Source organism: Dromiciops gliroides, chromosome 4, assembly GCF_019393635.1.
Source record: "Dromiciops gliroides isolate mDroGli1 chromosome 4, mDroGli1.pri, whole genome shotgun sequence".
Classification (NCBI taxonomy): domain Eukaryota; kingdom Metazoa; phylum Chordata; class Mammalia; order Microbiotheria; family Microbiotheriidae; genus Dromiciops; species Dromiciops gliroides.
Window position 1 is genome coordinate 59,531,461 of NC_057864.1, and position 25,692 is coordinate 59,557,152.

The window sequence follows — 25,692 nt, forward strand, 5'->3', positions numbered from 1 at the left end:
ATATAATGACAACCAGGACTTTGGTGGAGCATTGGGTAATTATCACCTTGTACTTAGAGAATGGATGATCCCCAGAATGGCACAGGAAAAAAAAAAAGATAATGGAGAAGATAGTATCTTCCAGGATAAGAGCCAAGAACAGAAACTGCCTTGATAAAAGGTAGTCATCAGAAACCAAAAGAGGGGACTGGGGGAATCTAACTGAGAGAACCTTCTTCCTCTCGAGATAAAAACGTCTCTAAAAATGGTGACTCTGGGATTAAAGGAATGGATAATGATAATTTATATTAAATAGTACTTTTAGGCTTACAAAACCCTTGACATACATTACTTCATTTGATCCTTACAACTTCTTTGTGAGATCAGTAGAGGAAGTAGAGGCTTAGTTTAAGTGATTTGCTATTGGTCACACAGCTAGATAATATTACAGGGAAGATTTGAACCCAGGCTTCCTCTGATTCTTAAATCCAGAACTTTTTCTACTATACCAGTAACTAGACTAGAGGCAGCTAGATGGGTCAGTAGATAGATCACTGGGGCTATAGACAGGAAGAACTGAGTTCAAATCTGGCCTCAGACATATTCTAGCTATGTGACCCTGGGCAAGTCACTTAACCCAGTTTGCCTTAACCACTGGAGATGGAAATGGCAAACTACTCCATTATCTTTGCCAAGATGGGGTCACAAACAATCAGACATGACTGAATGACTGAACAATAGCAAAAGTAAGCTAGACTAGCCCCAAATTCTGGATTTGGACACATGATGTGAAATCAGATACTGTTTCTGACACTGCCTTTTTTACTTTGGACAAATCATTTAACTTCTCCAAGGCTCACTTTACTTACTCATGAGTAAAATGAAAATGTTTGGACAGACAATGTGATCTTTAAGTCCCTTTCCAGCTGTAAATCCTGTGATCAGTCTAACTGGTGGTTGGTGATACGAGAGTGTAGGTCAGGAGTGTTTATATCCTGTTATTCAGACCCTAAAGTACAAGAACTTAGGCCACAGGACGATAGACTGAAGATGGTAACAGTAGGAAAGGGACACACTAGTGCTTTGAAACCTTAGCAACAAACTGATTTAGGAACAGTGGGACTGAATGTTGTTGGGTTTTTTTTGTATTGTTTTTGTTTGTTTGTTTGTTTTTAGTGAGGCAATTGGGGTTAAGTGACTTGCCCAGGGTCACATAGCTACACAGTTAGTGTTACGTGTCTGAGGCTGGATTTGAACTTGGGTCCTCCTGAATCCAGGGCCAGTGCTCTATCCACTGCACCACCTAGCTACCCCAGGACTGAATGTTTTAAACCTCTGTTTAGCTGACCCAACAGTGTAAAAATGACTAGAGATGTTTCATGTCTATAGGATTTATCCAGAAATGTTGCCAGTGTCATAATATTTAGGTGATCTTTTTCCTTTTTTGTTTTTGCCCAAAAGTGATGATGTTGATATGTGGGTACTCCATCCACTAAGAACATTTGGTTCATTATTGGGTTTTTTGGGGGTTTTTTTGCGGAGCAGTGAGGGTTAAGTGACTTGCCCAGAGTCACACAGCTAGTAAGTGTCAAGTGTCTGAGGTGGTTCATTATTTGTGAACCCTAAAATGTGTGCAAAGGACAGGGGTAGGAGGCCCTGCTGGAGATGCCATGGGGGGGTTTGAGGAAAGTTCCAAGGAGTCAGAGTGAGAAGGTACCTTAGAGAGCTTAGAACTGGAAGGTTCGCAGGGCAGCTAGGTGGTGCAGTGGATAAAGCACTGGCCCTGGATTCAGGAAGACCTGAGTTCAAATTCAGCCTCAGACACTTGACACTTACTAGCTGTGTGACCCTAGGCAAGTCACTGAACCCTCATTGCCCTGCCCAGGGGGAAAAAAAAAAGAACTGGGAGGATCCTTAGGGTCCCCTGGTCCAACATCCTCATTTCACAAATTATGGAACATGCTTCGAGGAGTTAAGTAACTTGCCTAAGTTCACAACAGTAATTAGTAGGAGAATTGGATTCGGACTTGATTGTTGCTTTGGGGCACTGGACACATGAAATTTATGTTTAAGACATGTACTCTGTCGGGTCTTGTGGCTCCAGGCAGATCACTTAACCTTTCTGCATCTCTATAAGTTTTCTTATCTGTTAGGTAGAATTAATAATACTTGCAGACCTCTTTCACAGAGTTATTGTGAGGAAATTGCTTAAGTACTATATGTTATTTTAATATATAATGAAATATACACTTGGATCATAGGAATTTGACGTTACAGTCTTGTCTCCCATCACCTAAACCTCTCCTTGGAATTAAAGGTACAGACGTATTACACAGAAAGTTACCATGTTATAATCATGTAAGTTTTAACTACACCCACTGTAATGGTCACATCAGTCCCCCCCCCCCCCCACCACCTCAGCCCTATTATCCACTTCATGTTTGTGTTTTTACTCCTTAGTCCTGGCTTTGGTGGGTTGTTCTTTTCCCTCAGTCTTGGTGAAAGGTACCTTGCTTCTTGCTCTTCAAGTGGCTCCTCTTCCTCCTCCTGCAAATGCCTCCTTGGCTAAAAAAAAGCATCTCATCTTTCCACTGTACTGCCTTATCATCACATAAGTTGCAATTCTTCAGATAACTGGGAGAATCCAGTACTGTGGGCTTAAAAATCTCAAAGAGATGTGTAATGCTTACATGAAGAGTCCACTGATAAAGGAAGGCTGTCACCTTTAGCCTTTTTATAGCAGCCCTATTTATAGTTGAGGTATTAGGTTAACATGCCATGTAGCTGCTTAGAGAACACAGGAAAAGAGGCAAATATATATACATATAAAAAACTTTTCAGTAGAGGTCATTGATTTATTGCCTTCTGGATCCCTGGGCTTAGCTCATCTTCTCGAAAATCCAAAGCTATTGTCTCATTGATTTCTAGTCTTTTGAAGAAAGTAGAGAAGATTTGGCTCCTGCAATCAGCAGTTGCAGTTCTAATTAATTGTTCTTGCCCTTTTAATTGTTGCACTGGGACTCAGCACTTTTTTTTAAGGGCAATGAAGGTTAAGTGACTGGACCAGGGTCATACAGCTAGTACGTGTCAAGTGTCTGAGTTCAGATTTGAACTCAGGTCCTCCTGAATCCAGGGCTGGTGCTTTGTCCACTGCGCCACCTAGCTGCCCAGGACTCAGCACTCTTCCATTGGTGCTGGAAGATGAATTGTACATCCTCCAGATGTGTACAGTAATTTTTGAGAAACAATGTCCAAACTTAACCAAGAGGCATCTTCCTTTCCACCCCCCAATCTTAAACTGGAGGTTGGAATTCTTTTTTTTTTTTTTTTGGTGAGGCAATTGGAGTTAAGTGACTTACCTGGGGTCACACAGCTAGTAAGTGTCAAGTGTCTGAGGTTGGAGTTGAACTCAGGTCCTCCTGAATCCAGGGCCAGTGCTTTATCCACTGCGCCACCTAGCTGCCCTGGAATTCTTTTTTTTTTAATTTATTTATTTTTTTTTTGGTGAGGCTATTGGGGTTAAGTGACTTGCCCAGGGTCACACAGCTAGTAAGTGTGAAGTGTCTGAGGCCGGATTCGAACTCAGGTCCTCCTGACTCCAGGGCTGGTGCTTTATCCACTGCAACATCTAGCTGCCCCTAGCTGCCCTGGAATTCTTAAAGAAGAGAAAATTAGTTATATTTTTTCTTCTTTTGGCATTATCACTTTTTTTTTTACCCAAACCTGTGATTTCTTTACTCATGGTATCGTAGCATCATGTGAGACCTACAAAAGATATTTAAGGCCATCAAGTCTGAACTCTTTGTTATACAAGGGGGAACTTGAGGTACATAGCAATTATGTGGCTTGTCTAGTTTCACACAGCTAATGTTTGAGGTAGGATTTAAACTCAGATATTCTTTAGTCCCAGTGCAATGCCCTACGGGAAACACCCTCTGCCAATGTAGATTGGCAGCTATTCTTAGTTTAATCTCTGCAAATGCTCCTTTCACCATATCTCCTTGTCATATTTGGTGACTGGTTCCTCATATTGTCACCTATCATTGGTCCATCTCTTCTTCCCTCTCCAGGTAAAATAGACAGTTCTGCTCTGTTGGAAGCCAACTTGCAGAAAAACTCGGGTATTTTTCTTAAGACTTGGAGTATCTGGTTCTCACACTTAGGGTCTGTTAGTTAATGTCCAAATTGCCCAGTTCCACAGAATTTCAGATCTCTGTAAAAAGAGATTTTTAAAAGCCTTGATAATATTTTTGCAAAAACACGATTCTTCACTGTGAATAGTGGCCTAACCAAGGTGCTTTCAATTTTCATTCTCTCTGGTGCGTTTTTAGCCATGCTACGAAATCCAAATGTGGCAGCATCACTATGTTTGATGGTGAAAAGAGTATATGATAAAGAATCTTTGCAGGGAACAAAATCAGTGCCACTAGGATAAAAGGAGAAACCACTGAATGAGGGGGAAAAAATCTTTGCACCAAATGTTGCAGATAAGGGTCTGAAATTCAAGATATAGTGAGAACTCATACAAAAAGATGAGACTAAAATCCATTTCCCAATAGAAAAGTAGTCATGAACAAATTGTTCTGAAAAGAAAACTTGCCAGCTGTTAACCATAAGAAAGATTTCTCTAAATCATTAATAAGACAAAAGACAAATCTTTCCTTTGACACTTAACTACTTGTTTGACTTCGGGCAGGTCACATAAATTCTGTAGGCTTCAGGCACTAAGATACCATTGGTGGAACTGTGAATTCATTCAGCCATTCTGGAGAGCTGTTTGAAATTAGGATTTTAAAAAAATGAACTGAAAAGTCCATGCCCTTCCTTCCTTCCTTCCTTCCTTCCTTCCTTCCTTCCTTCCTTCCTTCCTTCCTTCCTTCCTTCCTTCCTTCCTTCCTTCCTTCCTTCCTTCCTTCCTTCCTTTCTTTTTGCAGGGCAATGAGGGTTCAGTGACTTGCCCAGGGTCACACAGCTAGTAAGTGTCAAGTGTCTGAGTTCGGATTTGAACTCAGGTCCTCCTGAATCCAGGGCCGGTGCTTTATCTACTACACCACCTAGCTGCCCTGAATCCATGCCTTTTCACCCAGAAATCCTGTTCTTAGATATTTTATCCCAAGGAAATTAAAAACTCTAATCCCTTGGTAAGAAACTCTAATGTCAAAATATTCATAGCAACACTTTTTTGTGGTAGTAAAGAATTGGAAATAAAGGAGATATCCATTGATTGGAGAATGGCTAAAAATAGTTGTTGTACAGGAATATAATGGAATATTAATTATGCAAGAGGTGACAAATGTAAAGAATTGATAACCCAAGAAGATTCATATGAATTATTTCAGAGCAAAATGAGCAGAATCAGGAAAAGAACACACATGATGACTATAACACTGTTGGAAAGAATAATAAAAATGGAACTGAAGGCAGGGTATTTATAAAGACTGTTCTGGCCTCAGAAATTGGGACCTGTGGGTTGGGTTATAAAACTCCTGTAAAACTCCCCAGTGCTGTATGAAACATATTAAAATAGATAATGCTAATTTGTGGTTTTCTAAATAAATATGTGGCCCACAGGGATTGTTTCTATTTGACACTCCTGGTCTACCAGGTTTTTGATCTCTTCTATCTCATTCATGATTTCTTAGTATTTTACTTGTTAATACTTTGAATTAAAAACAAGAGTTATCAAAATATATGTTGATTTGAAGTACCTTATCAAGTTCTTTGTAGAATTTTCCTACCTTTTCAAACTCTGCAAAAATGTTGGGGTATAAGTTGCAATTATTTTCCTGGTTCTCTTTTTGCAAACACGTAATTGTACCTACTTTAATACTAGATGACTGTCCCTTGAAATGATGATTCTTGTTTGGTACATGATAAAACCAACTCCACCTACTCATTTTTACCCTCTATAAGAGCATGTGAATCTTATATTTTTCTGCAACTTCCTTCTATTTTTCTTTTATAGAAAGAATATCAAGAGTGATAGGATTAAGTTCCTGCAGTAGCACTGCCCCCTTGAAAAGGTCCCTGGAGAAGGATCTCATACTTGGAATAGCAGTAGCTGAGTTAAAGTTTATAGATGTTCTAGAGACTTAGCAGCCTCTATGTCCCTTTCTGCCACTGTCAGGACAGGGTGGAAGGTGGACATGGAGGACTAGGGGCCATTTTGTATTTTTGTTTGTTTCATGGGTTGCCATAGCCAAATATTTCGTTACCGTGTGGCTAGCCAGTCTGTCTGGTCCTTGGAAACTATTGTAGGGCTCATCGTCAGATCTTTTTTAACATGTTAGAATCTTCCACAGCTTGTGTTTTGTTGGTGTAACCTTAAGAACAAGGGTCACCTCCATGCCATGGTGAAGGAATCAGGGTAGGACTTTCTGGAAATTAACATAGTGGGAGTAAAGATGGAGGGCATAGATGGGGAAAGTATCATTTCCAGGATCACAGGGGCAAAGGAATGGGTAGATTGGAGGATCAGCATCAGATGGAGAGAATTTGGGAGTCAGAAGGAGAGGGGATTCAGGGTCTGGGGGTCACAGGGTCAGAGAATGTAGACTCGATCTGGTTTTAGGGGGAAACTGGAGAGTATGGGGGTTCAGAGCAGAGGAGGGAGGGGATAGATGTTCAGAGTAAGAGGAAAGTACATGAGGGCCGAAAGCAGAAGGATGGGGGTTGGGAATTGAATAGAGAATATGGTATAGGTATAGAAATTAGTCCCAGGGTCCTTCAGGGCTGGGAAGAGCTTATGAGGAAGAGAGGGATTATTTCCAGTTTGTTAGATGGGGTAGGTGCAGCACAGTGTAGGGTGCCCTGCCCTACAGCCTCCTGCAAGTGCCCCCAGTCCCCTAGTTCTTGTTTTCCATTGCGTGTCTGGGAGGACCTTTAGCACCCTTACCAGAAGCCTCATCTCTTTACAAAGAGCATTTTCCTGGAGAATATCCACCAGTTTTCACTACCTATGCCTCTCACCCAGGATGCGGGTCAGCACCCTTGGCTGGCACCTGATTTCCAAGGAGCCAGTGGCCAAGGCCGGGTTTTGGAAGGTTTGATCGTGATTGGATAGGCTGGAGGGTGCAGAGAAGGTGCTGGGAGTGGAGGGAGGGAGGAAGAGAAGGGAGACAGTCTGGGGGACACTTTATTCCTATTAAATTTCATTTGATCAGATTTGACCCAGCCTTCTGGCTGATTGTAATTGGATGAGATTTAGTATATCTTTCTGGAAGTACTGAAGTCTGCTGAGGATCAGTTGAAGGAACTGGGAACATTGGATCCTGTGTAAGCAGGATAGCTGTCTGCAAGTATTTCCAAGGGCTGTCACGTGAAAAGAGGGTTGAACTTGTTTCTCCTGTCTCCACAGTGAAGAAGTCTAGGAGCTGTGGGTATAAGTGGCAGAGTCAGATTGAGCTTTGATTGAGGGAAAAGCTTCCTATCAATTAGAGCTTCTCAGACTCGGAATGATCTGCTTGAGGAAATGTACTGCCTTCCCTCTCACTTGAGGCCTTCAAGCAGGAGTCTAGAGTTTTATTTGTAGACAGTGTTTTTCATCAGGGTGAGTTAGGCTAGAGATCTCCAAGGACTCTGGGAAACTCTTAGTTTCTTGGGTTTTTTCCCCCCCTTTCTTTTTCTTTTCAATAATGTTAGGTCCGCTGGTTGATAGGATTTATTTGTAGCATTTTGGATCTGAAATCTGTAAAAACAAGCCCATTTTTCATATAGAAAAACATCTTTGTGGCATGATAGGGAGAGATCTCTGAATATATTAAGCTTATTGCAATCCAATTTTATTATAAAATATATAAATGTTCAAAATTACAAAGTAATGATTAGCTAACTTTTTTCTCTTAATGTCACTTTGTTTTTAAAACAATTCTGTTTTCTATTGTAGGTGAATACAATCTGTTGGAATGACACTGGAGAATATATTTTATCTGGTTCAGATGACACCAATCTAGTAATCAGTAATCCCTACAGCCGAAAAGTAAGTATTTTTCTAACAATTATACAGATATGTGGGGAATAATCAGCCGAGAAAAGCAAGTAAATATGATGTAGCATCCTTTTTCTATGTTTATTTTTGTATCAGAGCACGTATTTCACTCACTTTTCTTTTTAAGTCCTCTTTATGACTGAGGTTCTGTACTTGAAAGTTTCCTTTTTTAGGTTTCCAGTTAAACTTTTTAGGTCTCCCTCTCACCTTTCTTCCATACGTGAGCAAAGATGATTATAGAAATATGTTTGAATTATTTCCTTCTCACATATTAGGTGTGACAGGACATCCTCCACTGACTTTAAGGGTGAGAAGCAGTCATCTTGATGTGATTTCATCTTGTGGGCAAGCAGACCAGGGCCCTGGAGATGATGTGGTGACCCAAGGCCACACAACTCTCCAGTCTCTTCCAAGTGTCAATGCAATGCCATCTTCATAGTCTCAAGTAATTTGTGCTGCCTCAGCTGCAGCGTTGTTTTCTTCTGCTTTGGAGCATATTGCTGGATCCTTTGTTCTTGGCATCTCTGTTCGTTTTGCTCTGCTTACCTCCAAACATCTTCTTGCCCTCTGAGTTCCAACTTCTCAGGTCTGGTTTCACTTGATGTAATTCACATTTCTTTTGAAAATACCAGTTGGTGGTTTTCAGGAACTCTGATTATTTCACTTTAAAAGATTTTTTCCTTGACAAATTCTATCAGGTAATTAAATAACATTGTCAACATTTCTTCTCTCTTTTCCTTATTGGGCAATTCAGTTTTTTGCCATCATTTTTATAGTTTTTCTTTGTCCATAAAAGGGAACTCTGACACAACTGTAAGCTTAGTCATTTTGCTATGCAGGTGTTTCTTAACATTAACTTTTACAATATTGCTTCTCCAAAGGCACCTCTTTGGCCTGAATTTCCTCAGATTTTGAAATCATGGGTCTGTTTTTATAAAATAATTAGTGATTATATCTCTGAACTTTTGGCTTCCATAAATTTATTGTAATTGTTCCCTATATGTGATACTTAACCATGACTAAGGAAATAGAATTAGTGTTCTAAGGCATACGTCCCCAGTCATCTTCCTTCCTGAGTCATCCAGGTTTCTAACTTCAGATATATCCTCTATTCTTCTCTTTCTCCTGGCCCATATATATCATTCATTTGTCAAGTCTGCTTCCATAATATTTTTTGTATCCATCTCTTCATCTCTCCTCTTTTTCTTTGTAGCATTTTAGTTTTGAAATCCACAAAACAAGCCCATTTTTAATTTTAAAAAATCTTTGTAGCACGGTGCTGAGAATTGTGAGCAAATTGTTTAAACCTCTAATTGAATTCTAATTTTATCATAAATGTTAATTCAGAACTAGAAAGCTCTCCTCGAAATCTCTTGTGCAGACTGTCTTCCCAGCTTCCTAATTGGTGTCCTTGCCTCCAGGCTTTTCCATCCTCACACAAACCTGACAGAACTCCCCTTTCTAGGCACAGATCTAACCAAGGCAGTGCTCTGCCCAAACCCTTGCTGTGATCGATTCCTTTATTGTCTCTAGGATAAAATGCAGACTCCTCAGCCTGACTTCTGCATGCTTTTGCAGCTTTGTTTCCCCTTATTCTTCTCTCTGAGACCTGCATTCTGGCCAAACTGAGCTGCTGGCTGGTCCTTGCACCCAGAGGATATATACCCCACCCCACCTGTGCAGGAGCTGTCTCTCACACCTCAAGTGCTCAGGCCTCAGCTCTGCCTCTGGATTCTTATTTTCTTAAAGATCTTACCTCGTGTGCCACCGCTTCTGGTAGGACTTTCTTCATGCCTCCCTCTAGTTGTTATATTGTATGTGCCACATCCCCAGGGGAGGATGCAAGAAAGGAATCTTCACTCTTTCACTTCTTCTCTGCCCTCTTCCTTTTTAACTGTTTACAGTCTGACTTTCATTACCCTCTTCTTGGAACACTTTTCCCAGGTTAATTACGGAAGCCAAAAACCTTGTTTCAGTCTTTATCCTGTTTGACCTTTTATCTGCATTTGACACTGTTAACTACCCCAGCTCACATTTTGCCCTTCTCTTCTGTGACAATGCTTTCTTCTGGTCCTCCTCCCTATTAGAGTGTCCTTCCTCGGTCTTCTTCACTGACTTACCTTTCTTCCCCTGTGACTCCTAATGGTCCATGCTGTCCAAGGCCCCATCTCTCCATACCTTCTCCTTTGGCAAGCACAGCCATCTTCACGGTTTATTTAAATTCTCCTCCATTTGGTTCTTCCTATACAGGTTTTTAGCTGATCTCTTGTGAGTAGTTAGTCATGGATCTTGTTATGAAGGCCCTGTAATGTTCTGGACTAGATGCAGTCAGCACACAGTGTCCTCCCCGCCCTGTTACATGAAATCCAAACTCCCGAGCCTGTGTCCTCAGATCTTTCACAGTCGGCTTCCAGCCCTCCATTCTAGACTTGTTTCACATTCTTCCCCTTGACACATTTTACTTTCCAGCTAAACTGACCTACTTGCTGTTTCCCGGACTTGGCCTCCCTGCTTTGTAGTGGCTGTCCATCACCTCTTAGATGCCTTCCCTCCTCACTTCTAACTGTTAGACTCCTTGGGGCCTTTAAAGCTTAGCTGCTGTATTACCTCCTCTAAGAAGTCTTTCTTCTTCCCTCAGTTCTTAGGTTTTCTCCCTCCTCATATTAAGTCACAGTTGTTTTTCTCTTTAGATGTCACACCCTCCAGGGCAGTGCAAGTTCCTTTAAGCAAGGACTGTTAAATATTTGTCTTTGTGTCTCCAGGGCCTGTCATGGTAGGTGCTTAATAAATGTTTGCTGAATTAAATCGAATGATCACCTCTAGAGGATTCCTCTACTATTTGAACTCCACAGAAGATATTCTCCATGATGATGGTGAACATTTGAGTGACAGATATCTTGTTGCGGCTAGGTGGTACAGTGGATGGAGCTTTGGCAGGGAATCAGGAAGACCTGAATTCAAATTTGGCCTCACACAATTTCCTAGCTGTATGACCCTGGACCAGTCACTTAACCCTCTGTCTGCTTCAGTTTCCTCAGGAAATAAAATGGGGATCCTAATAGCACCTCCCTCCAAGGGTTGTTGTGAGGATCAAATGAGACAATCTTTTTAAAGCACAGAGCAGGCATTTGATAGGTCCTTCCTTCCTTTCAGCAGGTCTGAAACAGTGCTCATCACTATCTTTGTCCCCAGGCTCACAACCTCGGTATAACCTTCACCTTTCCTTGCATGCACCTCCTGTGTCCACTATGTTACCTGATCTCCTCTCTGTCCCCTTCTCTCTAATCATCACCTCTCACCTATGGCAGTAGCTGTCTGACTCATCCACTACTCCAGAGTCACCTTCTTGAATTGTAGGACTGACCCATGCTATCCCTTCTTCAGTCAACCACAGTCTTTCTCTATTATTTTCAGCATCAGACAAAAAAATTATCTGACGTTTAATGCCTGTACACCCGGGCCTATGCTTGCCTTTCTAGCCTCCTTCCACATTACTCCTCTCCACACCCTATGCGTACCATCCTACTCTACTGGCCTGCTCTCTCTCCCTGTGTGCTGGCCCTAATTGTTTCCCATGCCTGGAAAGCTCTCCCTCCTGCCACCTCTAATTTGGTGTGTCCCTGGCTTCCTTCAAGTCTCAGGTGAAAGGGAACCTTGTCAGGAGGCCTTCCCCAGTTTCAAGTCCTTTTCCTCTAAGATTTGTTTCTTTTTACTCTGTCTGTTTGTATGGACATAGGGATTCACAGGTGGTCTTTCCACTCAGAACATGGGCTCCTGGAGAGTCAGTCAGGCCCGTGTTTTGCCTTTCTTTTTCTGCTTCCCTTAGCACAGTGCCTGACACCCATGGTAAGGACTTAATAAATCCTTGTTGACTAACTGTCTGATCTTAACATGAGATACTGCTTGCTGTAGGAGAGCCCTCAAGATTGTGGCTTGCTCTTGAGATGCTGTAAATGTTTCTGGATTTTTTTTTTTTATTCAGTCGCCATAAGCACAGCTGGGTTTGAATTCATTCTGTCTTTCATTCATATTTGTGCCTGAAGATGTGTTTTGTTATTAAAGCCTGCCTGTTCCCTTTTCCTATTACTGTCATGGATACCTTTAATACATATGGAGATACTTGGATGATCCTGGTGTCCAAAATGTGACATACAGTTGGATGAATCATCTGTTGAGCCAAGTACATTCATACACATATGGCTAGGGCAGTCCCTGCAAGTGGAAGATGAGCTGGGCCAGAAACAAACAGGAGGCAGAGAACTGGCTAGATTGTTTTAGGGAAATTGCATGGCACTCTCAACCGATCTAAGCTCCTTCCTGACACAGAAATCCATTTTTTTTAAAGCAGTGTTAAAAGTTTATGGTATTAGTGGTTGGACAACATGAAATATCATAGTCTCTGAGAATCAAAATTGGGGGAGACCCAGTAGAGCAATGCCAGTTCCACATAGGTTAACTGCATACAGAATGTGGTGTGAGTGACGTTATCCAAGAAATGAAAGATCAGAAAAAAGGGAGCAAGAGTGAGGAAAGCAGTAGACCCAAGCAAAGATGTTGTCATGTAATTGTCGGCTGCATTGGCAAAGGAATAGTGGCTGACCCTAAGGAGGCGAAAGCTCTTTTTTTCTCTGGAGGATCACATTCAGTTCTGGGCACCCCCTTTTCAGGACACTGACAATCTAGAGACCATCCAGGGGCAGATGAACTGGTTTGTAAAGTCGTATGAGATTTGATGAAAGGAACTGGGGATGTTTGGCTTGGAGAAGAAAAGGAAGGAGGGATTGGAAGTATTGGAAGGCCTGTCCTTTGGAAGGGGGTGAGATTTGTTCTTTTCAGCTCCAGCAGACAGAACTAAGAGTGCTGGCTACCAGTTGTAGGAGACATGTTTAGGTTTGATGTGAAAAAGAGCTTTGTGGCAATGTGAAACGTGCTCCCATAGATGGTGGTGGTTTCCTCCTCGCTGGAGGTCATTGGGCTGAGTGGCTAGTAAGGGGGTGTTGTGGAGGAGACTCTTGTTCAGGTATGGATTGCACTAGACGGCCTCAGGGAGGCACTTTCAATTCTGATATCTCTATGACTCTGTACCACCCACCTGGTCCCCATGAAAGGTTAAAAACAATAACAAAAAAAACACTTAAGGGAAGGCCTAACAAGTTGGGTTAGATCTGTGAAGGCTTTTCGGGAGAAATGGACAGAAATCACACAGGATGGGAAGGAATTGATGGACAGCACTCTGCACCAGTTAAGAATACTTAACATCAATGAAATCATGAATCCATTGAAATATAAACAAATGTCTCCCAAATCAGTTTATCCAGCTGTTATCTGTCATCTCTTCCTTCTTTTCCAGTTTCCCATTTCCAGCTTTCTGCTAGATAGCTATCTATATTTGAATGTCCTCCTGAGAACCTTTCTCCTGCTCCCCAAATTTTCCCTCCTTTCACCTTATCCATTTTGGGTTGATTTTGGTACCATCTATGAAGACACCTTTGATTCGTCCCTCTCTTTTACCCTCTAACATGTAATCATTTACCAAGTCTTATTGGTTTTATCCTTGTAGTATCTCTTACACTGACCTCTCCTTTTTCACTTTGACCACCCTCTTTCAAGGTTGATTTTACTCTACCTGAACCATTGTAGTAGCCTAGCTGGTCCCCCCCCCCCAAATATCTGATAAACACAGATAACCATATCAGCCCTGCTCCAAAACCTAAATTAGCTCCTGGTTGCTTATAGGATGAAATGTATACTCCTCATCCTCATAACACATATGTTCTTTTTTTTTTTTTTTTGGCAGGGCAATGGGGGTTAAGTGACTTGCCCAGGGTCACACAGCTAATAAGTGTCAAGTGTCTGAGGCCAGATTTGAACTCAGGTACTCCTGAATCCAGGGTCGGTGCTTTATCCACTGCGCCACCTAGCCTCCCCTAACACATATGTTCTTAACCTCGAGTCTGCAGACTTTTGGCAGGGGGGATAATGAGGGTTAAGTAACTTGCCCAGGGTCACACAGCTAGTATGTGTCAAGTTTCTGAGGCCAGAGTCTGCAGACTTTTAAAAATATATATTTGGGAGGGGGGACAGCTGGTGGAGCAGTGGATAAAGCACCGGCCCTGGATTCAGCAGGACCTGAGTTCAAATCCAACCTCAGACACTTGACATGTACTAGCTATATGACCCTGGGCAAGTCACTTAACCCTCATTGCCCCTCCCAATATATACATATACACATATATACATATATGTGTGTGTGTGTGTATATATATATGTATGTATATATATATATATATGTTTCCTTTGTAATCCTATATATTTTGTGCATTTAAAAACATGATTCTGAAGAAGGGTCTGTGACTCACAAAAGAGTAAGACCTTTACCACTAGCATGTGTGCCTTCCAGAATCTGCTTCCAAATTTCCTTTATGGTCTTATTTCACCCTCTTTTCTTCACACATTCTGTTCCACCTAAACAGAGTTTACTGTCAATCCCTCGATTTTAAACCGATCTCTCTAGCCTTAGTGTTGGCTGCCCCCCACCCCATGCCTTCATATTTCTACCTCTTTGAATTCATCCCTTATATCAGGGATTCTTAACCTAGGGTCCATGGATAGATTTCAAAAAGCCTGTGAATTTGGATGAGGGAAAAATGGCATCTTTGTTTAGACTAACCTTTGATTTTCTTTGGAATCCTACACATTTTGTTTTATGCACTTTAAAATGTCATTCTGAGGAGTGCAGAGGCTTCACCAGACTGTCAGAGTGATTGGGATACAGAAAATGTTAGGAATATCTGCCTTAGGGCAAGTCTGTCGCAGGTGCCTCTTCTTTCATTAAATCTTTCCCCACAGGTGAAAGTAATAAATACCCCCCTACCTGACATCTTCTTTTTGCTTATCATATTATAACTTGTATTCTGTCTCTTATTCCTTCTATTAGATTTTAAGTTCTTGTAGGGCAGGGTGCCTGTTGTTTTTTCATGTTATTCCCAGCGCCTAGCATAGCACTTTGAATGTGGTAGGAACTTAGTAAATGCTTATTTGAGTGGCTGCATTCATTGAGATCTTTTCCCTCTATCTTGAAATTCATCTCACAAAATTTCCTCCTTCAGTCTTTATTGTGACTCTCTGAAACTGATTGGTGTGATGGTTGACCAGTCACTTCATCCCAGAGCCTGTTTGCTCATCTATAAAGGAGGGGATTGAAATAGATAATCCCTTGAGTGCTATGAGCAGAACCAGAAGAACATTGTACACAGTATCATCAACATTGAGTGTTGACCTACTGTGATGGACTATATTCTTCTCACCAATGCAATGGTACAGAAGAGTTCCAGGGAACTCATGATAGAAGAGGATCTCCAAATCTAAGGAAAAAAAAAAGAACTGTGAAGTATAGATGTTTTGGGTGCCGTTTTTTTTTTTCTATTTTGAGGTTTGCATCACTGCTCTAATTTTTTCTCTTGTAACAGGATTAATGCAGAAATAGGATTAATGTTATTATGTGTATATATATGTGTGTATATATGTATATATATATATGGATATGATATATAGATATAACCTATATCAGATTACCTGCTGTCTAGGGGAGGGGGGAGGGAGGGGAGGGAGGGAGAAAAATCAGAAATTGTAAAGCTTGTATAAACAAAAGTTGAGACCTATCTTTACATGTAACAGAAAAAATAAAATACCTTATATGTAAAAAAATTTTAAAACAAATTAATTAATTAATTTAAAAAAAAAAGAAATAGATAATCCCTGAGGTCCTTTTCAGTTCTAACATTCTATGATTCTGTGACTTTGATAACTGGTAAAGGCCCTTCCTGCTCTGACTTTAATATGGTTCCAGGATTCTTTTTCTCTGTCTTTTCACCAAAATGTGATTTTTTTCTTTTTATCCTTTTGTTCCTTCTTTATTTCTAACAAATAGTGAGGACACAAAGAATTTCTGAAAAAGCAAACTCTACATTTCATAACTTCTGTCTGCTTCTAGTAGCAGTTTCGAAGCAAAATTTCTTAATAGTTGCTTTTGTTAAAGGTAGAAACCTTCTTCCTACCAGGCATGTTGAAGATAATGTAAACATTTAAAAGTGTTTCCTCACATTTTACATTCAAGCTTGTTTACTATTTCATCTTAAAGTTGAATTATTTATATTGATGTTGTACTTGATCCACATCCACCAATTAAATCAGATGAAAGTTATTTTAAAGATTCCTCTAACTCTAAAAGGCAACTCTTTGAAAAGACAAAGGAGTTAGCTTTTAAGTTGGCAGCATGAATCTTTAAGAAAAAAATCCATCTAAATTTGATTTTTTTTAAACCTGTTTGCTTTTTTAAATCATGAAAGTTTCAAAGTATCCGGACATTGTAGTGACTAATTTTTTTTTTTTTTTTTAGTGAGGCAATTGGGGTTAGGTGACTTGCCCAGGGTCACACAGTTAGTAAGTGTTAAGTGTCTGAGGCTGGATTTGAACTCAGATACTCCTGACTCCAGGGCCGGTGCTCTATCCACTGCGCCACCTAGCTGCCCCTGTAGTGACTAATTTTGATAGCATTTTCCACATACCAGAAACATTGGAACTATTTCAAACCTTTGATCCCACCTACAGGTTTCTTTAATTATTCAGAGGAAGCATCCTGTACCTCTTTATTCCCATTACAGTATAGTCATTTGGACAAACCCTGGGTTTGTTTTATTTTGTTTTTTAGCCTAGATGAAAGATAGGAGTCATAAAACTCCAGATTTGGAAGGCACTCTGGAGTTCATCTGCTGCCACCCCTTAGAGAAGCATGAGTTCCCATCACTACATTCCTGGCAGGTGGTCATTTGGCCACTGCTTTGATGGCTCCCAAGACGCAGAGCTCACTAATTCCCAGCGCAGCCTGTTAAGAGTTGGGTTTGAATCTCAATAGTAACTATTCCTAAAATCAGATGAGTAAGTATCACGCGGGGAGGTGCCTTTGTTTTCCACCTGCCCCAGGACTTGGTGCCACTCTGGTCTACAGGGAAGGAGCAGAGCTGTCAGATTGGCTGCAGCCCTGTACACCTTACTCACAGACCTCTTCTGTCCTAAACTTTGTCTGTGATCCCCCTCAATAGGGGGAGAACTATATGGGTGAGTCACAGAGCAGTTTTCACATTTTAATTTCCAAGGCATTATTTAAAACCACAGTGCCTTTTCAAACTTGAGACATCGCACATTTTTGTGAATGTTTTGAGCACTCATTTAAACTCAAGCTTTAACATTTCATATCCATTTTCTTAAATTTGGCTCTTCATGAAAACAAAGAATTGCAGCATGCATTTAGAGGTGATAATCCCAACTTTGTTTTCTTTTATAGTTGTAAGGGACTGATGGGGCAGTATTTCCTAAAACAGCTTGAAGCCATGACAAAATAAAAGTATAAAATGAAAAGCTAAGATAATTCTTTGTATTTTTATACTAACTAGTGATATCTCTTACAGTGCTCTAAAACAGTTCAAAGAAGTTAATATCTTTGATACTCATCAGGCACAGTTCCAAAACAAAATATAATAATGTATATGTCTTGTATTTTATATTGGTATTATTCATATTTTTAAAATGCTATAACTACAGTTGTTTACATGGTATCAATTCTATCAACAGTACTTCCCATTTAATTTATGATGTGGTGGCTTATATAGTACTAGCTATATTTATGCCTGCTCTGACCCTTAACAAATAAATAACATTTCTGATTTGTCCTAAGGAAAGAAAAACTTGTTTTGGTCTTTTTAAAATGTGATCATTTTTAGCAAAATATTTTGGACAACTGACCACACATGTTTGTGTGTGTATATATTTGATGTTATACTTCCTTTTTCTAAAAACAAATAAGCTATTTATTTCAGTTTTCAAGGTTATTATAAGGAAGGAAAGCTTTCAAACTCGATCATTGGTTCACCTTAAAGGCAGCTAGTTGGTTCAGTGGATAGAGCACTGGACTTGGAGACAGGAAGACCTCAAAGATCAAATCCTGCCTCAGATACTTACTGGCTTCATAATCCTGGGGCAAGTCATGTAACTTTTCTCAGTCTCAGTTTCTTATTCTGGAAAATAGGGATAACAATAGTATTTACCTCCCAGGGTTGTTGTGGGGATCAGATGAGATGGTATTTGTAAAGTGCTTTCTTTGCAAACCTTAAGGCTACTATTATTTTTTCCTGTAGAACTGGTTTCTTGAAATTTGATCTCTAGTAATCAATCTTTTAATTATATTTAGTAAGACTTTTCTGAAATACAGGTAGCCAGGTGATGAACAGAAGTGAATTATCTTACAAGTTTGTCCCCACCCACCAAAAGAAGTGAACAGTTTGGTATATTGAACTTGAGGTCAGAAAAATTGTATTCTAATTCTAATATGTACTTGCCTTGTGACTTTTCTCATCAATAAACTCATCTGGAAAATGTGAGTAGTGACCTTTGAACTACCCACCTTAAAGGTTCATTGTGTGAAAAGTACTTTGGAAGCTTTAAAGTAATATATAATTATATTATTGGTAACTATAATCATACTAATACTATATAATACTAATATATAATTGATGAATTGATGAAAGTTTAATGAATGGCAACAATAAGCATACCAGTGCCATTAAAATCTTCTTGTCTGAAGAAAATAATTTTATAAACACATTGAACCACAAAGAGAGATCTTATGAAAAATCTTTTTCTGACCACAGAATTCTTCTATTTAATAATATCTTCAAATAATGCTCTGCCATAGGGAAAATGTAATGAGAACATTTGAATGTAGAAAGATGCAAAGCTATGAGTCTCATTTCTGATACATAGCTGATTAGAATGAAAGAAACACATGGCATGTCTTTGAAATTTTACTATGCAGTTAGAAGGACAAATACTTCAGGGATTTAGAAATAATGTCTAACTTTGTCTTTAGAATGTTCATTTTGCCAAGTGGTATTTTCTTTTTTCTTTTAAGAAAAATGTTTTGGGGGCAGCTAGGTGGCGCAGTGGATAGAACACTGGCCCTGGATTCAGAAGGACCTGAGTTCAAATCCGGCCTAAGACCCATGACACTTACTAGCTGTGTGACCCTGGGCAAGCTTAACCCTAATTGCCTCACTAAAAAAAAAAATGTTTTGGGGCAGGGCAATGAGGGTTAAGTGACACAGCTAATGTCAAGTGTCTGTGGCCAGATTTGAACTCATGTCCTCCTGAATTCAGGGCCAGTGCTTTATCTGCTGTGCCACCTAGCTGCCCACAATTGGTATTTTCTTAGAAAAAGTGAAATAAAGAACTCAACTATTTGAACTAAATGAATGTTCCCTATTATCTGATTATAAGAATAATAATTATTGGGGTTCATACCAATTTAGACTAGGCTGGGTACTAATGTAAATTACCCCTCCTTGGAGTTATCCATGTAGTAGCTGGATGACCACTTGTCAGAAATATTATGGTGGGCAGCTGTGGATCTGTAAAGGAGCTGGAGTAGATAAATTCTGTGCTCCCTTCTAAATCAAGGGCTTTATGCATCCTGTCTTTGATGTAGGCCAAAAGTAAAGCCTAATTAGCTATCTTGCTCTATAATAGAGTATATCCTTTTAGTGACCAGAATGTTTGTCTCTGCTAAGTGTGTTGTTTCCTCTTGCTTGATCCTAGTACTTGATCAACATGGGCAAATTATTATTCTCAAATTCTTTTTTCCTCCATTTCATGAGCATCACTCCCTTTCTATTTAGCTTTGTCTAGTTACATTTACATTTGCTATGCCATCATTCTTCATTTCCTGTGTGTTAATAGTGACATCATTCTAAATTTATAGATTATTTTTTCGTTTCAGGTTGACTATTTTATATACAGAGACCATAAGCTCATAAGTAAGCCATCTAAATGCATGTTTTGGATCTGGTTCCTGCTATTAAGTTTTTCTACAAGCAGTTAATGGCTTCTATAATATGTGGTTCTTGACCTGAGTGCTTTTCTATTTTCTGTTCCTAACTTTCCCCTCATCTTAACTTTGGGACCAATTGCCCTTTGTCCAGTACTTAGCACAGCACCTGGTGCAGAGTAGGAGCTTATTGGATAACTGACTACAAATTATTTGGCTGAACTTTTGGCCAGTTTATTGTCTCTTATTTACCTGTATATCAGATGGACATACAAGCTGCTGCATATCCCAAAGAAACATAGGTCATGAAGCTGTATCTTTTTCAGCCTAAAATGGCTCCTAGGTAATTTTACATTCATTCCAGAGAAGAGAGTGACAAAAGATCCCTGTGCTGTCAAACATAAAAGGTCTTTATGAGAGGTCTTTGCTGTAACTCAGTGGTCTGTATGAACTTTTTCTAAATGTTAGGCTGTGACCCACATGAGTAGATTACAGAAATTTCCATACTCTATAAAACAACCCTTGCCCTGTTCATAATAGAAATAAACTTAAGATGGAATTTTCTAAATGCCAATTCATTATACATGTAAGGCCCTGTTTACGGTTTACATCCAGGAGCACTCTGACAAAGTTGATGTCATAAAAAACCCAGTAGGTATTTGACTATTGTAGTTGTATAATTATTAAAGAGATTGGGAATACATGTAGAGGGAAATTCCTTTGATATTTACTTACTGAAAAGCCATAACTATACATATGTAAGGCCTACAATTCTAGCTGTGATGTCTAAAATCTAATGAGTGGTCCCCTTAAATTAGAAGCTTTAGCAAGAGTTTAGGCTTTTAAGTATTTATTAAAGTGTATTAGAAGTTAGTGAAGAGAGCGAGAGAGGAAAACCCTAGTTTGGGATCTATTCGGTATAGCCAGAGAGAAAAACTAGCCTTTCCCTAATAGCCCACGTGAAGTTCTCTGCCACCACCCCAAAGTCATTCCAATTATCACACATAGAAATATCCTGTGTGGCTTAGTAGTTTCTATGAATTCTTTCTTAAATGGAGACGATAGAGGATTCCAAATGTATCAGTTACTTAGGTCTTTGCTAGCACTCTACAGAGTAAGAATGGCCCTGCTTTAACATCAGTAAATCTGGGAGCCAGAATGCTACCCAATAGCAATAGTGGCCTCATAGAATTAATTGCTTATGTGTTTCTTGTTTTTCCACATTTACACAATTGGTATATGTAAGATAATATTCACTATTTCCCCTGAGCTTAAAAATGTCATATTCAGACTAGTCTTCTTTGATAGAAAGAGGGCAAAATTTTCTTTAAGTGCCATTTTAAATTCAAAATTGTATTGGCGTAAGAAATGAAAAATATTATTTTTAAAGTTTTTTCTTGCTAAAGTAGCCATTAGTGGACAGCAAACCTTATAATTAACAATAGTGAAAATATTTATAATGTCTAAGAGGACATTCTGGTGGTCAGAATTTTAATGCCTCTCTTTTGTATAGTGCTGTAATTATGTTAATGAAAACATTTTAGAACCTGCATTCATCCTTTTTTTGTTTGTTATGTATTTGAGGTTGGGTCTCCCTATTTCATGCAGGTGCTAAATGCAACAGCCACTTACTGCCCCAGTCACACTGTTGATGAGTACAGAAGCTTTAATTTGTTCCATTTATTAGGCCCAGACTTAAGCAGTCTGATTGCCCCTCTCCTCCTTGGGGCTTACTGTATTAGTGCAGGACTTAGTGTGGACACTAGTAGCTTGGACTCTACTGTAACTCAGAGCTCCTTAACTCAAGAGGTTTACCAATCTTAGGCTTCCTCTGTAGCACAGATTGAAGGCATGTATCACCAGTGTTGACAAGTTTTTTATAAAATCAAAAAGCAAGTATATTATAAAGTTATTTGAGAACTAATTTCCAATACTATGCTTCTTTCTTTCTTTCTTTCTTCCTTCCTTTCTTTCTTTCTTTCTTTCTTTCTTTCTTTCTTTCTTTCTTTCTTTCTTTCTTTCTTTCTTCCTTCCTTCCTTCCTTCCTTCCTTCCTTCCTTCCTTCCTTCCTTCCTTCCTTCCTTCCTTCCTTCCTTCCGGGAGTGGGGCAATTGGGGTTAAGTGACTTGCCCAGGGTCACACAGCTAGTAAGTGTTAAGTGTCTGAGGTCGGCTTTGAACTCAGGTACTCCTGACTTCAGGGCCGGTGCTCTATCCACTGCGCCACCTAGCTGCCCCTATTATGCATTTTTAATCGACACTTTTAAACTCCTTGCCTGAATATGAGCAAGGACTTTTATTTTCTAAAATTTGGCATTATTAAAGTTACAGTAAATAAAAAAGACTTTGCAGAAGTATGAATTAGAAAATATTAAAAATCAATGGATTATTATATGTCTTCTGATTTGTTTACAAAAGAGCTTATGAAGAACACCCTTATTTTAATATAAAAATGACCAAAAATATAGGGAAAATGGTTTCTTTTAGATTTCAACTTTTTCTTAGCTGAGATAAAATGGAAATATGTGGTTAATCAGTTTGTGGAAGCTTCTGTGACACACTAACACATTACCCAAGGCAAAAGCTTCTCAATTTCTAACTTGTAGACTATATTCTAATAGTGTCAAGTCATTGGCTTTCAAATAAAAGATTATTTCCTTGCCAGTAAGAAAAAAAAGTCTTGAAATGCTGTTTTGCAAAAATTGAATAGATAGATTTTAGGAAGAAATATTATCTTATTGGCAAGAAATAATTTCTTTATACATTTGAACCTGGTCTACTGTTTGGAGGTAAAAGAGGAATTAAAAGTCAAAAGCATGAGGCAGCTGGGCAGCGCAGTGGATAAAGCTTTTAGGAGGACCTGAGTTCAAATCCAGCCTCAGACACTTGACTAACCCTCATTGCCCCACCAAAAAAAAATTAAAAGAAAAAAAGTCAAAGGCATTAACATCAACTTAATAATCACAAATGGTTCTATGGAGCTGACCCTGCATTCCTGATATAAATTAAACCTGCTCATGGTATATAATTTTTGTGATTTGTTGCTATAGTCTCTTTGTAAATTTAACTCTTTTGCATTAGGGTTCATTAGGATTTTTCTTTCTCTGTTTTTATTTCTCTAGTTTACATGTCAAGAACATTTTTATCATAGAAGGAATTTGTTAGGATGCCTTCTTTTCCAATTTTTTCCCCAAATAAATTACATAATATTGGAATAATTGTTCTTTGAATGTTTTGGTAGAATTCATCCATAAATCCTTTTAGTCCCAGGGTTGGTTCCCCTCTCTCCCTCCCATCCTCCCACTTTGGAATCTCATTTATAGCTTCTTCACTGTGTTATTTTAAATCCTTTATTTCTTGGGTTAAATTTGGGCATTTTATATTTTTGTATGTATCTCATTTAGGTTATCAGTTTTGTTAGCCTAAAATTGAATGAAATCATTTCTAACAATTTCCTTTATTTTTCATTTGTTATGAATTTACCTATTTAATTTTTGATACTCTTAATTTGCTTTTCATTTTCTTTTTAATTAAATTAGCTAATGATTTATATATTTTACAGCTCCTAGCTTTAGCTTTATATATTAATTCATTGTTGGGTTGGGGTTTTTTTTTGATGCTTTCAATTTTTGTTAATCTCTTCTTTGAGTTTCAAAATTTCTATCTGATTTTGAATCAAGGTTTTAAAATGTGTTTGTTTGTTTTCTAGTTTTTTTAATTGCATGCCCAAGTTGTTGATCTGTTGTAAAAATTTTCCCTAAGGACTGCTTTGGCTGCATCCCAAATTTGGTATGTTGTCTCATTATTGTCATTATCTTTAATGAAATCATCTATTGTTTTTGTGATTTGTTTTTTGACTCATCCATTTTTTTTAGGCTTAAGTTATTTAGTCTCCTATTAATTCTAATCATTAAATAAGTAGCCCTTTGCTTAATATAAATTTTTATTGCATTGTTTTCTGTAAAAGATGTTTTATATTGCTAATTTTCTGTATTTGTGAGGTTTTTAATGTCCAAATACATGATCATGTTTTATAAAGATGCCATATACAGCTGAAGGAATATGTATATTCCTTTTCTCATTCATTGATTACTGGAGGTCTATCATATCTAACATTTCTGTAGTTCTAGTTAGGTCTTTAACTTCTTTCTTGTTCATGTTTTTGGTTAGATTTGTTTAGGTCTGAAAGAAGTACATTGATTCCCGCAATATTACAGTTTTGCTGTCTATTTTTCCCTATTACTCATTTAACTATTTCTTTAAATATTTAAAAGCTATGTCATTCTGTTGCATATATGTTTAGTACTGACATTAATTCAATTTATGGTACCTTTCAACATAATATAGCTTCCCTGTTTATCCCTTTTAATTAAGTTTATATTTACTGTTTCCTTGTCTAAAATCATGATTGCCACCCCTCTCCTTTTTAATTTTAGTTGAAACATAATAGATTTTGCTCATCTCCTTATTTTAATTCTTTGCCAATCTTTGTTTCAAGTGTGTTTCTTACAAGCTACATACCATTGGATTCTGTTTTTTAATGTATTCTACTACCCTTTTTCATTTTATCGTTCATTCGTCCCATTCATGTTCACAGTTATGATTGTTACTTATTTCCCTCTACCCTATTCTTTTACTTCTTCCTCTCGTGATTTCCTGACTTCCTTTACAAAGAAGAAGAGGCTGGTGATCAAGGAGGTTCTCAGCATTTATGTTCTAGATTTGATTCAATCTCTCTCTGATCATCTGCCCCTGTTTCCTTCACCCAGAGTCTAATCTCAGGTTCTTGCCTTTTCCTTTTTTCCTTTTAAGCCTCTCTTCATGGTTATAATTTGTTTTGCTTATGATTCTTTCCTCAAACTACCCTGCCCCTTGTTTCTCTCTTTCTTGTTTCTCCTCCCTTTCTCTGTTGAGTGAAATGTATCTCTTTATCCAAGTGTGTGTTGTGTATATGTGTACAATTTTTTTCCTTTGACCATTTCAGATGAAAGTGAGACTCAAGTGTCTCATTCCTCTCATCCCTTCCTCTTTACTTACATCGTTTTTTTTACTTACCAGAAACTGATTATACGAAATAATTCCCTCCCCTCTTAATGTTTGAGTTCTTTCATTGTTTAATTATTCTTACACCTTTAATTCCCAGCTTTGAACTTTATGTTAGGGTCAGGCTCTGTGTACTTCTGAAGGAAATAGCTGAGCTGTTCTTGATCCTATTTTGTATTCTCATGAGGCCTATTAATGTTTTTCCAGGTCTTAAGTGTTATGTTCTTTAAGAGTATTAGGGGTAACTTGGGTTAGTGCTGGGATCAACAAACTATAGCCAGAGGATCAAATCGAGCTTGCAGCCTGTATTTGTATGACAGTTAGCTAAGAACAGACTTTTCATTTAAAAATACAATGAAACTTTTTTTAAATGTAAAAACTATGATGAGCTTACAAAAATAGGTAATCTGTTGTCTGCCTACCCCTGGGCTAGAGACCTACACCGAGAGCAGTCTGAGCTTTTCAAACTCCTGAATTGGGTTTGGGTCTGAGGCCCACAGCTGTGGGGTAGCCTCTGGTCAGAGCTCCAGTAGACTGCTGCTGGATCAGCCCTCATCAGTTAGCTGGGTGGCTCTACAAATTTAGAATGATAGAACTGTAGATTCCTCTTGAGGTCGAGGTTCCCTGTCCTGGGGTTATTCCACTATAGGTTTATATTGTTCTGGGAATTGGATCTGAGACTTTACTCCATTCCTGACTCAGAGCCACACAGTTGCTGCTGTCTTTTGCTTCTGCTTTTTACTTAGTACACAGCTTCAGGCACACAGCTGTTCCTTTCCCTTATCCACCCCCCATGGGTACAGGTT

General features: G+C 38.8%; 1 protein-coding gene across 7 annotated transcripts in view; it reads left to right on the forward strand.

The window, feature by feature from the left end:
• DCAF6 (DDB1 and CUL4 associated factor 6) overlaps window positions 1-25,692 on the forward strand; it is a 162,782-nt gene that overhangs the window by 26,646 nt on the left and 110,444 nt on the right. For all 7 annotated transcript variants that reach the window (XM_043999774.1, XM_043999776.1, XM_043999775.1 and 4 more), the window contains exon 3: window positions 7,865-7,957. In XM_043999774.1, coding sequence (XP_043855709.1) covers window positions 7,865-7,957 — 93 coding nt within the window. The remainder of the gene's footprint in view (window positions 1-7,864; window positions 7,958-25,692) is intronic.